Raw genomic sequence first — 13,126 nt, forward strand, 5'->3', positions numbered from 1 at the left:
CGGTACACGTCATGATGATGACGTCTGTGTGTTTTTTTCAACATGTTTCCCACGGTGTCCACCTGTTAATCTAAACATGTACCCGCTGACTGTGTATAATCATATGGATGCAGTTATAATGTTTTGTGATTGAGATCCTGACCCACCAGTAACTACAACAACACAATAGTGGAAGGAGACAAACACTTGGTGAGTAAAAGTTTTTTGCCGGGAACAGACGCTGTTTTTTGGGCAGAAATGTGAGGAAGAGTCGGTAGGACAGACAGGAGGACAGACACTTCTCCACGTATAACTGAGGTATTTTTTTCCTCATATAAGTTGCCAAAGACACTACCAGTTACTACATTACTGTTGTTTGATCCTGTAACGTTGCTTTGTGGGACATTTCTCTTTATTTTGTTGCGTGAAGGATCTGTTCAGTTATCAGACTGTGAACACCCCTCCTCACATCTGAGACTATCACACAGAGGAGGATGCGGAGAATTGGCGCAGGATCCCCGCACTCAAAGGGCAGTGTGAATGGGGCTTCTGTCTGCAACAGTCCTGTCACAAAACTCATGACACTTTGAAGACCCCCCTTCTTTTCTTTACAGGGGAGCCTGGTCAGATAACAACGAAGATCATAAATCTGCCTGCATTCCAAACTGATTTGAAGGTTAAATGCTTCTACCTTTGCAACAACCTGTAAAATCAGTATGAAATGACTGTTTTATTCATTCGTCGAATTTTTTGTTGAAGGTAAAGGAAATCCCGTTGTTCTAACACCTTCCAAGACTGAGTTATTTATTTAAGGTTTTCATTGCATTTCTAACATGCGACAACACTGCTGACCTATGGGGGGCCGATTGTAAAGTTGCGCACGCTAAAATATACAGCAACTTTTCGCCACAATGATTGCTCTGATACTACCACCAGAGGCGCAGTGAAATTTCACCCCTGGCGCATCTGCGACTTTCACACAGAGGAGAAGGCGGAGAATTGGCGCAGGATCCCCGCATTCAAATGGCAGTGTGAATGGGGCTACAGAAGCCACCACACGTCATGTAGTTGACCAATCACATGAAAAATAAAAAAAACAAAGCCAGCTCTGATCGTTCACTTCAAAGAGCCGGCTCGTTCGGGACCAACACATCACTATTATCAAGGGTAGTAAAATCAAGAAAGTTGAGTCCACCAGACTCATAACAGGCCATGTTAACAGGTTAGGATGCATGAGTCACGCTTCTCATGTGCGCATCAAGCGTGGATGCTGGGTCGCGTGATCTAGAGATTCGGAGTCCCGCTTATTTCTACTGCGCGCGTGCGCGTTCTCGATCAAATTCAACCTGAAAACGACCTGTAGACATATCCACATCATACCAGCATTTTAATAGTTTTAATGTCTGTATCTGTAGACTATGTCACAGACATGAAGAGAATACACCCAACAGGTGACAGGTCACTTTTCTTTCACTTTCAGTCAGTTTTCTGGTCTGGTTATTGGTCCCTGAATCTAGGGTGGTTCCCAGTTTAATTGATTTAATTGATCATTTTATTATTAATATTAATAGTTACTATTTGTAATTATAATCACACCTGCCCTACCTTTGTTCCCCAACAAAAAAAAGATTGAGGACTGAAAGAAGCATGACTGAATAAGTTTTGTAATGTGAGGTTCAAACTTCAAGTGTTTGTCAAACCAAGATTCTGAGAGGTGGTCTTGATATTGTTGGCAGGGGGGGCCCAATATTATTATTGACCTCCTCACTAAAACAATCAGGGCGATCACAATTTTGTAACATCCAATTAGTAACAAAGGCAAGACAGTCAATAAGGGTGGTAAGACTGTTAAGGTTATCTGGTTTAAATGAGAAGTACAGCTGTGTATCATTAGCGTAGCAGTGGTAAGAGGTATCACAATAAGGAGATAGGATAGAGATAGGACCCAGAAATGACCTTCGTGGGATGCCACAAAGAGGGAAGTAGAGGAAGACACATTGTTGTTAATATGAACATTAAAGTGTCTGTCAGATAAGTATGACGTGAACCATTTCAGTATAGTACCAGAGATGCCAACCATAGTTCGATAATATATCAATTAAGAATTTTGGGGTGTGGGGTAGTTTGGACTGGGCTCTTGGCTGCACTCTGGTCCATAGAGCCATTGGGCCCCATATTGGAAGGTCTGGCATAATTTAATTTCTGCAAATTCGATGCCATCTGTGAACTTCAACCGATTTGTTCAAAAGTAGTTTGCAGTTCTATAAGATGCACTATACACATCTCAACAGAAATAGAACAGCAGCATTTTTTGACACTACTCTCACAAATATAGTACCTCCTAATGGAGAACATGTCTGGCTAAGAGGCAGAGAACAAAAATAAGGAGACACTGCACTAAATGGATGAAATACTACAGAAACAGACTAAAGGGCTTTCCCTTTCTTTTCCCATTTTCTTTTCGTGCACTGATCGGCTTACCTGAACAGCCAATCAGAGTGATTTCTCTCACTGATGAGCCGTCTCTGATTCTACATGCTGAATCGGCTAAATCGCCTCTGAAAAGAGTTGCACAGTGCCAAAGGTGCTGGACAATGCCTGACAGCCGACCATTGGCCTGATGTGTAGGGGCATTAACATAAAGATATCTTACTTTGACAGTTGGCCAAGGTCCTCACAAGAGAAAGGAACTAGAAGCTTGAAGTAGGTCAGGGTGGTCCCAGCGCACCAATCCAGCACCAGCTTTCGGACCACTGTACTCTTCCCTGTTCCCACAGCCCCGTACAGCAGCACATTGAGCCCTCGACCCCCACTCCAGGCATCAGTGGGCTCAAACAGCTGTTCCACAGTCACAGAAGGGCTGCCAGGGGTCTGGATTTGGAGAGGGGAGCTCAGCAGTCCTGCGCTCTCGTCAGCCTTTCTTTCAAGGATCAGTGGATCCACATGCATGGTCTCTGGGCTGAAGTAACCACCAAACTGTTTCTCCTCTTGAGGAAGGTGGCTGAACCACAGGAAGAGCTTCTTCTTGTGGATCTCTAAGGGATCTAATATCAGAGAGAAAAAATTGGTGTTTTTAAACTTCAAGCAAATGTATCCAGCCTTCCTACTTACCTGTTTACGCATTCTCTGACATGATTCAAGAAATGGAACACATATCTATCAACATTGCACAACAAATCTAAATGTGGAGCACTTGTAAAAGACAGATTAAAACAGAATGGTCAAAGCAGCAGAGGCCAAGATATCCTGCCTGGAAAACTCACACGTTTTTCAAACTCCACACCTCCTTAATTAAAGTTTATTTTGGCCAATCTACCAAAATCAATTTTCATTCATAAAGTAGCAGCTAATGTTCTCCTGAACCATATCTTTATAATCAAGTGTAATATGAATGTCCAAGTATCTGATGCCTTTTTGGGACCAAGGGAATTTCAACTGATTAAAGGTGCAGTTGGTAAGTCTTATAAAAGTAACTTTTATAAGTAACATATTTGCTAAAACTGTCACTATGTAAAGACATCATTACATGAAACTAGTAATCTGTAAAAAAAACAGGCTCATTTAGCCCCACCTACTGCTCCTACTGCAAATTGCCAGAATCCACCGCGACCGGACAAAAAGAACCAATCAGAGCCAGGATGGTGTCTGATGGAGTGTCTGGAGCAGCTGTCAATCACTGCTCACGCACACACTGCGGACAGCCCCCTCCCCCTTCCTCCTCAGCTCATGCTAGCGCTCAGTCAAGCTCATATCTCCGAGAGCGGCTTCAGGAGCTTAGAGAAAGTAATGGCACAGCAACAACCATCAGCAAGGAAAAAACTACCGATACCTCCGTTTTTACTGAATACATATTGCTGTAGATTACTTTCATGTCGACATGATTTTTTTTCTGCTCGTTCATTGGCCAGCAATGTTGACTATTCACAACAGTAATGTCTAATGTCGCGGCCAGCCTCCTGGGGAGGGACTTTGGAGGCAGCCAGGGCAGGAGTGCAGTGGAGAGGGAGGGGGAGGGATCTGAAAGTTGTACTTGTTCAAATTTAATGCTAAGTCCTCTCTCTCCTCAATGCACCTTTAAGGAGAGTGGATGGACAATAACCAGACAGAGGTAGAGCCTCATATTTATTCCAGTTTATTCGATATCCAGATATTCGTGTAAAATCCTCAATAACTTCTAATAAGATGAGTATAGATTTTTCTGATTGTGTCAAATATAACAACAAATCGGCGAGTATTGGCATCTGTGATTCCATGGATGTGTGTATTACTCCTCAGTTTCTGTGTTAAGGGCTCTAAAACAAGCACAAATAGTCCTGGACTTAAAGGACAGCCCGGTGCATCTGGAAAAGGTCTGCAAGAAACAGATATGAGATGATGAGATGCAAACGTAGGGGGTTTCAAAAACGGTTCTTGTCAATGTAATAAAGATTTTTCCAAAGCTGAACATTTTAAATGTTTCAAAAAGGTAAAACCATTCTACACAGTCAAATGCCTTGGCTGCATTCAATGACAAGGTGACTGGTGGGTAAACAAAGTCATATACCAGGTACTGCAACTTGACCAGTTGTCTAATGTTGTCAGAACTGTAATGATTTGGGATAAAGCCAGATTGATCCATGTGTATAATGTTGCCAATGACCTTTGACAGGTGGTTTGGGAGAACCTTTGGTTGAGTTTTTTGTCACAGTTAAGAAGAGAAATAAGCAGATAACCAATAGGGTCTAAAGCATCTTTCCCTTTTTAATGTCTAAGAGATAGTATAACAACGGTATGCAAGTGCAGTAATAAGTCTGTTTGAAATGCGTCATTATATACCTCAAGCAATAAGGGACAACTAATATCTTTAAATGATCTGTAAAAATCGGCAGGGAGGCTGTTGTCCCGAGGGATTTATTCAGAGGCATACTTTTAATTGCCTGAGAGATCTCCTCTATTCTCAGTGGTGAGTTGTAGAAGGTAGACATTGGTTAAAAAAAGTATTTTGCTTGTCTAAGTAAAGGGAGCTATAAATAGATCTTAAACTATCATTTATCTGCTGGGAGGAATAAGTGATGGTCCCATCAGATTGTCACATACCTACTATGAAATTTATATTATTTTGTTGTTTTAAGCAGCAGGCCTGTGTTATCTTTTAGTGTTGATACATTCAAATGCCATCTATGGTTTCAAGGGGTCTGTGAAATTTTATTTAGGTAGAGGAAAACTGGAGAATGACCTGAGATAACTCTGTTACCTATACTGGAGCTAGCTGAGTAATCAACGGATGAAAATAATTTGAACAAAGTCAATTCAAGTGTAGACGTAATAAGGTGGAGAAAAGAAAGAATACTCCCTTCTATCTGAATACATCAGTCTCCAGATGTCTATTAAACCTAAAGTGAAGGAGATCTCCTCTCTGTTTTACCTCTAGGTATTGATTTGTATAGATCCTGGTCTAGAATTTGATTGAAATCACCTCCTAATATTGTGTAAAGGAGTAAAAGAATCCATCTATGTCAAACTGGAACGACTGTCTTTGAACAGAGGAGGTGGCCTACGACAGTACTTATCACCCAGATACAATGCAGTACTGAGTTCCCTCCCCAGACAGCTTAAAAACCATTCACACCTGGGCTCACCTAGCCCTAGCAACCCACATAAGGCCGGTTGGGTCAACGACCCACAAGTGGGTTGACACTGTAAAGACACACCCACAGAGTGTAAAAGCCTGCAAACTCCCCTCCAGTTAGTTAGAACTGAAGAAGCCTCCTGGATGAGAGGTGAAACGTCTTCAAGAAACTGAAACGAGTCCAGTTACCTACAATATAGCACTTGGAACTACTACATTGTTTAGTTAATTCAGATTAGTTTATTCATACTTATCTTGCAGGGACGTTTTGCCCAATTGTCATGGTTCCAAAGGTTGTTCTCCTCCACAGCATCAGGGTTGGAAACAGAGCTGATGCCTTGTGATGCCTTATAAAGTGGCTGAGGAGGTTAGGCTAAGGTGTGTTGATGGTGGAAGATACCACCTTTAAGTAGGTCAGGGGTATGTTTCTTTAATTTATGAAATGGTGTGGGTTTATTAAAGGAATGTATCTTGGAATCTAGGAATGTAAGTGGTAAATCTTATGATGAGTAATATTTGTTTATTATAGGAATGGCAGTAAAGTGCTATAATTATATAAAAATGAAAGGAATATGAAATAATTGATGTAATCAGCCATTGGGTGGTCAAGAGGGAGGGGCTCGACAGTTATACGCCTCTGGCCAACAAGTCTCGCGAGTCAGTCTGAGGGTGGCTATAAACCGGACAGGTACTGTAAAAACAGACATTTGTGTGATATATATACTTATATTTTTTTGTTTTTTCCTTTCTGCTTTGGATGTCCAAGTTTTGTTTTTCCACCGTTAATAAAAGTATGTAAATAAAAGCACTTTAATCTTCTTTGCAACTCAAGCCAGTGTTTTAACAGTTAACCCACCATCTTTTTGTAATACGTGCATATATGCATGTGCATGGATATGCAATAAAGTCAAATGAAATGTGTCACAGTATTTTGAGGGACCAAAAATATTCACAGAACACAAAATAAAAATTCAGATATGTCACAGAATAATAATGAAGAGAAAAACACTAAAATATCCTAATATCCCTAACTAATTTTGAGATAGTGTATATCTCAGTATTTTCTACAAAGTGGGCTAAATGTTTAGTTAGTGTGAATGCTTCAAAGCATTCACACTATTGTTCTTCTGGGATTTCTTATTATTCTTCTTCCGTACGTTTTTTGGCTCGCTTCTCCTCCTACAAATTTTGAGCTACAGAAACCATTCAACTATCAAAATGTTCAGCTCATTAAGGACATGATGGCGTGTATTTTTCTTTTTTCTATCTTTTATACTTTTGGAAATATTCAGCTTTTTCTGCAAAAATTTTCCCATTCATCCTTATGGGGATTTTTTCAAATTTCATTCTGCTACTACTTCAGCATACGTTCAGCTATAGAAACCGTTCAATATCAAAATGTTCAGCTTTTTAAGCTCTTTCAGCCTTGTACTTTTCAGCTTTTTAGCTTTTCAACTTGTTCAAATATTCAGCTTTTTAAAAAAAAAAAATTAATATGGAAGCAAATGGGAAAATCTTCAAATCCTCTTCAAAACTCATCCACTTTCAACCTCTTCTGGTCCCTCATACTTTGAGCTAGAGACACCATTCCAACTTTAAAAGAGTCAGAAGACCTTGAACTATTGGGCATGTATTTCAGTTTTTGAAAATCTTTTACGGTTTTGAAATAATCACAGTTTTAGTTTTAAGGATTTTTAACTCGTCTTCTGGTTTTATAATGGGTGTGTATTGCGTGAGCTAGAGTGCGTGACATCATCGCTAGAGTGGAGAGCAGCTGCAAAAACTGGAGAAAAAATTCTCTTCAGCTTGATTTGGGGCCCACATCTTTTACTTCACAGAGACAATGTATACATAGAAATGTAGGAAATCTTGTTGGCTTTCAGATGATGGTCTTATCTCAGATGTAGGACTTAAACTTTTGGCTGTAGAGGCCCTCGAGCGACAAGCACTCCAGCAACTCCCCCATAAGCCGCAATGTTAATTTTGAGCCTAAATTTGTGGAGGAGAGCAGACAGTACCTGTTTTGTCTCTCGCTCTCGTACCCTCATTTTTCACTCTACAGAAATAAACATACATATTTTGGCCATAATCATTAGACTTTTTTCTAGACCTGCAGGTGTTTGGGAGGTGTTTTCCCATTCATTCTTATGGGGACATTTTCAAATTTTGTTCTGCTACTGCTCCAGCATATGTGCAGCTACAGAAACCATTCAACTATCAAACTGTTCAGCTTTTTCAGCCCATTAAGCCTTGTACTTTTCAGCTTTTTCTGCAAAATCTTGACCATTCATTCTTATAGTTTTATGCATTTCCGGCAGTACGTTCAGCAGATTTCCGAAATCACTTCAGCCGTCAGCATTCACACTGTATTTTCACAGGAAATGCAATTTTTCTAGTTGTGTTCAGAGATGCACACTGGCATGGCTATACAGAAAAGCATAATGAAGTGCAACTTCACCTTATGTCACTATAAATGGTATTGTCTAAAACTGTGTCTCATTTGAAAATACATTGATACATTTTAAATACTCATTATATCGCCCAGCCCTACATTGGTGAATCTTTGAGGCACTGAGGTTTCCAAAATTCTCATTTCTTTCACCATAATTCGGTTGGGTGGAGCTGATATGTTGTTTATGTTTTACGTACTATATTGTGTGCTAAATAGTCAGTGTAATTATTGGTAGCTTTGTTTTTAGCGATGGGTACTCAGTGCAACTTTCTAAGCTGCCATCTCCATTGAGAACCCATGTGAGCCGCCCACAATATTCATTTTCATGCTGAAGAAATCTTTGGACCCACTGTAGTTGTATTAATGCAAGCAGTGTGTTGCCATGATTGTCACACAGAAATAAAGCTTGTAGCTGAATTCTGCACCTGGCTCTGAAGTGGTGGAGCGGAGGGTGCTGCAGTGAAAGCCAGTGGGTGGGAAGAGAGTAAATTCCATCCTTCTCCACCGCCATACTCCGAGCAGCTGACTCAGCTTTCTGGAAAACACAAAACATCGCACAGGTTGGATCAGTTGGGATTGTTCATAATCTGTATAGGACGCAAATCCCAGGAGATGAGCTACAAAGGTTACTTCAGTCCCACAGTCAATGACTCACTTTCCTCAAAATGTCAAACTGATTCTAGATCTGCCTCACATGGCAGTTTATTGGCAGAGAGAGGCTGCTATTAGGCTGTTTGCAGGTTGCAGCAGGTATATTGACATTCCTTCAAGGGACTGACATTTAAGCAAGTACACACGATTACCCCCAGGAAATCAACTAAGATTTGTCTAATGCTGCTCCATGACATTCACAACAGGTTAACAAGAATTTCTATGTACAGCAATATATGGAATGGAGAGGGAATATGAAGCAATATAATGAATGGATTTTTTTCCCAGAAGGCACCAGGAATTTGTTTAAAAAATAAAGTGCTCGATATTCCCTATTGTTACTTATTGTTTTTAACTTATTTGACTGTTATTCACTACCTACTACTACAACCATGACTGTAACAAGTGTTTTGTGATGTTAAAAACTTTTGGAGAATGTCATCACACCATGATTACACCTAAACCTCCAGGCAGCTTCTTCCATTTTGTTCTGAAGCTTGCAGGCCTGCTGAGGTTGGACAGGTTTGTGCACTTACTCAAAGAGTGTATTAACCCTCTAGGCGCCAAAGTCGCATTATTGCGACAGGCAACATTGCTGAATAAAACAGCCCATATCTTTAAATCTACTGCCTTGTGCTGTTACTGCTTGCTACCACTAGATGGCCAATGGATTCAGCTTCAATCCTGACGTCATTTGGGGGTGTGTTTCTATGCAAAATACCTGAGAAAAAAAAGTTTGAAACCCGACACCAGCTGTCGGAGCGGCAGCGGCTAAACGGCAGAGTGGGAAAGGAGAGAGCCGCGGAGCGGTGGCAGAAGTGTGCTGGACAGATCGAGAGACAGATAGCGATTTTTGTAATAAAAAACAAAATGCCCAAAAGACTTTACAGTGTGGATGAGGTGCTTGCACAGATCTTTGCTGATCGCGATTCAGAAGGGGACGATTTGCCCTCTGATGACGATCGCTCGTCAGAGACGAGTGACTGACGATGCTGCAGCTGCACACACTGTCACACAAGCAACACACACTGATCACGGCGAGAGTTTTCTTTTCTTTTTACAAGTTAGATTAGGAAATTTACTCCTATCAGATTCCTGTTCATTTACTCTGAGGATGAGAGGATGAAAAACATCTATGAAAAAATGAAATGAAATGAAAAAAAAATCTACTGTGTAAATATGTTCAGAATTCCGTTTTACTGAATTTTACCTGGTGACATACAAATTAGATTAGTAAATTTACTCCAATCAAGCTCTTGTTCCTTTATTTTGAGGATGAGATGACAATATAAATATTTTTTTTCTGTGTAAATATGTTTAAAAATCAGTTTTACGGAAAGTTACTTTCAGTCACCTGGTGACGTCACAATATGCAAATTAGATGATTAAATTTACTCCCATCACAAACTTTAGGTCATTATGGATATTTTTCTCATTTACACTATGGATTTATCTCTCACCACTTCCAAGCTACAGCCTTTTGAAATCTTAAAATCCAAACGGAATATTTTCCTAAATAAACTCTGGCGCCTAGAGGGTTAAGAGTTCAAACTGTTCATACTGTCAGAGAGGCAGCCTTCAGCTACTTACTGTCAATTAAACAGAAAGACAACCCGATTAGAACCTAGCGAGTTATCCGAAACATGCATCAAAGTCTGTGACTCTATTAGGGTGTCATTTAGATTGGACATGAGTGATAAGAGGATAAATGTAATGGCTTAGTTTCCAAACCTGAAAGAATTTAGGTTCATAAGTATGCAGTAACTCAGTTACTGTATTAGAGATGGATACCATTATATTGATTTTCTAATTGAAGCATTTTAACATAGAAATCTTGTCTTTTGTAAATTCAAGGCTTTATTATTAATTTATTTTTTCACAACTTGAGGGCAGACCGTCAAGTTGTAAACACAACAGTGACACATCAGCACCCCAGAAAGACAAAATCTTAAACACGTTCACAACAGAGCTGTGGAAATGCCTCGATTCTAAGAGACTTCTGAAATAAGGTACTTTATTGCCAGTAAATGGGAAGAAGAAGAAATTACTTCACTGTGACAAGAACATCTTAGTTTAATTGTTATAATATGATATATACAGTACTGTGCAAAAGTTTTAGGCAGGTGTGAAAAAATGCTGTAATCTAAGAATGCTTTCAAAAATGGAAATGTTAATTGTTTATTTTCATCAATTAACAAAATGCAGTGAATGAACAGAAGAGAAATCTAAATCAAATCAATATTTGGTGTGACCACCGTTTGCCTTCAAAACAGCATCAATTCTTCTAGGTACACTTGCACACAGTTTTTGAAGGAACTCGGATGGTAGGTTGTTCCAAACATCTTGGAGAACTAACCACAGATCTTCTGTGGATGTAGGCTTCCTCAAATCCTTCTGTCTCTTCATGTAATCCCAGACAGACTCGATGATGTTGAGATCAGGGCTCTGTGGGGGCCATACCATCACTTCCCGGACTTCTTGTTCTTCTTTACACTGAAGATACTTCTTAATGACATTGGCTGTATGTTTGGGGTCGTTGTCCTGCTGCAGAATAAATTTGGGGCCAATCATACGCCTCCCTGATGATATTGCATGATGGATAAGTATCTGCCTGGATTTCTCAGCATTGAGGACACCATTAATCCTGACCAAATCTCCAACTCCATTTGGAAGTAATGCAGCCCCAAACTTGCAAGGAACCTCCACCTTGCTTCACCGGTGCCTGCAGACACTCATTATTGTACCGCTCTCCAGCCCTTCGGCGAACAAACTGCCTTCTGCTACAGCCAAATATTTCATTGCTTGCACTTATTTCATGTCGGAGGTATGGCTTTTTGGCTGCAACTCTTCCATGAAGACCACTTCTGGCCAGACTTCTCCGGACAGTAGATGGATGTACCTGGGTCCCACTGGTTTCTGCCAGTTCTGAGCTGATGGCACTGCTGGACATCTTCTGATTTCGAAGGGAAATAAGCTTGATGTGTTTTGCATCTACTGCGCTAAGTTTCCTTGGCCGACCACTGCGTCTACGATCCTCAACGTCGTCCGTTTCTTTGTGCTTCTTCAAAAGAGCTTGAACAGCACATCTTAAAACCCCAGTCTGCTTTGAAATCTTTGTCTGGGAGAGACCTTGCTGATCCAGTATAACTACCTTGTGTCTTGTTGCTGTGCTCAGTTTTGCCATGGTATGACCTGTGACATGAAACTGTCTTCCACAGCCTCACCTTGGTAGCAGAGTTTGGCTGTTCCTCACCCACTTTTAAGCCTCCTACACAGCTGTTTCTGTTTCAGTTAATGACTGTGTTTCAACCTACATGTGAAATTGATGATCATTAGCACCTGTTTGGTATAATTGGTTGATCATACACCTGACTATAATCCTACAAAATCCCTGACTTTGTGCAAGTGTGCCTATAAGAATTGATGCTAGTTTGAAGGCAAGGGGTAGTAACACTAAATATTGATTTGATTTAGATTTTTCTTTTGTTCGCTCACTTTGCATTTTGTAAATTGATAAAAATAAACAATTAATATTTATATTTTTGAAAGCATTCTTAGTTTACAGCATTTTTTCACACCTGCCTAAAACTTTTAAACAGTACTGTATATATATTATATATACATATATAAATAAAATAAAAAATAAAAAAAAGTATATAAAATTTTTAAAAATATATATATAAATAAAATATATATATATCTATATATATATAAATAAATATATATATAAATACACACCGATCACCTACAACATTAAACATTAAAACCACTGACAGGTGATGTGAAAAACATTGATCACCACCACCGGCCCACCCCCTACATTTCTGTAAATCAGTGGTGAACCGTGCCTATCAGAACTGGGCCTTCTGTACACATCACAATGCGATGTTCTGCTGGGAAACCTTGGGTGCTGGCATTCATGTGAATGCCACTTGACACGCACCACCCGTCCAAACACTGTTGTGGACCAAGTACACCCCCTCATCACAACAACACTACCCGATGGCAGTGGCCCCCCAGCAGGACAGTGTGCCCTGACACACCGAAACACTGCTCAGGAACAGCTCGAGGAACAAAATAAAGGGCCCAAGGTGTTGACCGGGCCTCCAAATTCCCCAGATCCCAATCTGATCGAGCATCTGTAAGATGTGCTGGAGCAGGTCTGATCCATGGAGGCCCCACCCCCCAACATACAGGACCCAGAGGATCCACTATAAAACGCCCTGGTGCCAGACACCACAGGACACCCTCAGAGGTCTTAAGTCCATGTCTCGACAGGTCAGAGCTGTTTTGGCTGCACAAGGGAAACCTTCACAATATTAGGCAGGTGGTCATAATGTTATGCCTGATCGGTGTATGTATATATATACATACATATATGTATATATATATACACATATATCTGTCATTCGGCATTTTCCAAGTGATTTTTTGAG

At 40.3% G+C, this 13,126-nt stretch overlaps 1 protein-coding gene across 1 annotated transcript in view; it reads right to left on the reverse strand.

Moving 5' to 3' along the window:
* nlrx1 (NLR family member X1) overlaps positions 1–13,126 on the reverse strand; it is an 82,089-nt gene that overhangs the window by 30,364 nt on the left and 38,599 nt on the right. The window contains exons 3-4 of the mRNA XM_073481433.1: positions 8,465–8,574; positions 2,633–3,023 (exon numbers count right to left, since the gene is read on the reverse strand). Coding sequence (XP_073337534.1) covers positions 2,633–3,023; positions 8,465–8,574 — 501 coding nt within the window. The remainder of the gene's footprint in view (positions 1–2,632; positions 3,024–8,464; positions 8,575–13,126) is intronic.

The sequence above is a fragment of the Pagrus major genome, chromosome 2 (assembly GCF_040436345.1).
Source record: "Pagrus major chromosome 2, Pma_NU_1.0".
In the NCBI taxonomy this organism is placed as follows: Eukaryota; Metazoa; Chordata; class Actinopteri; order Spariformes; family Sparidae; genus Pagrus; species Pagrus major.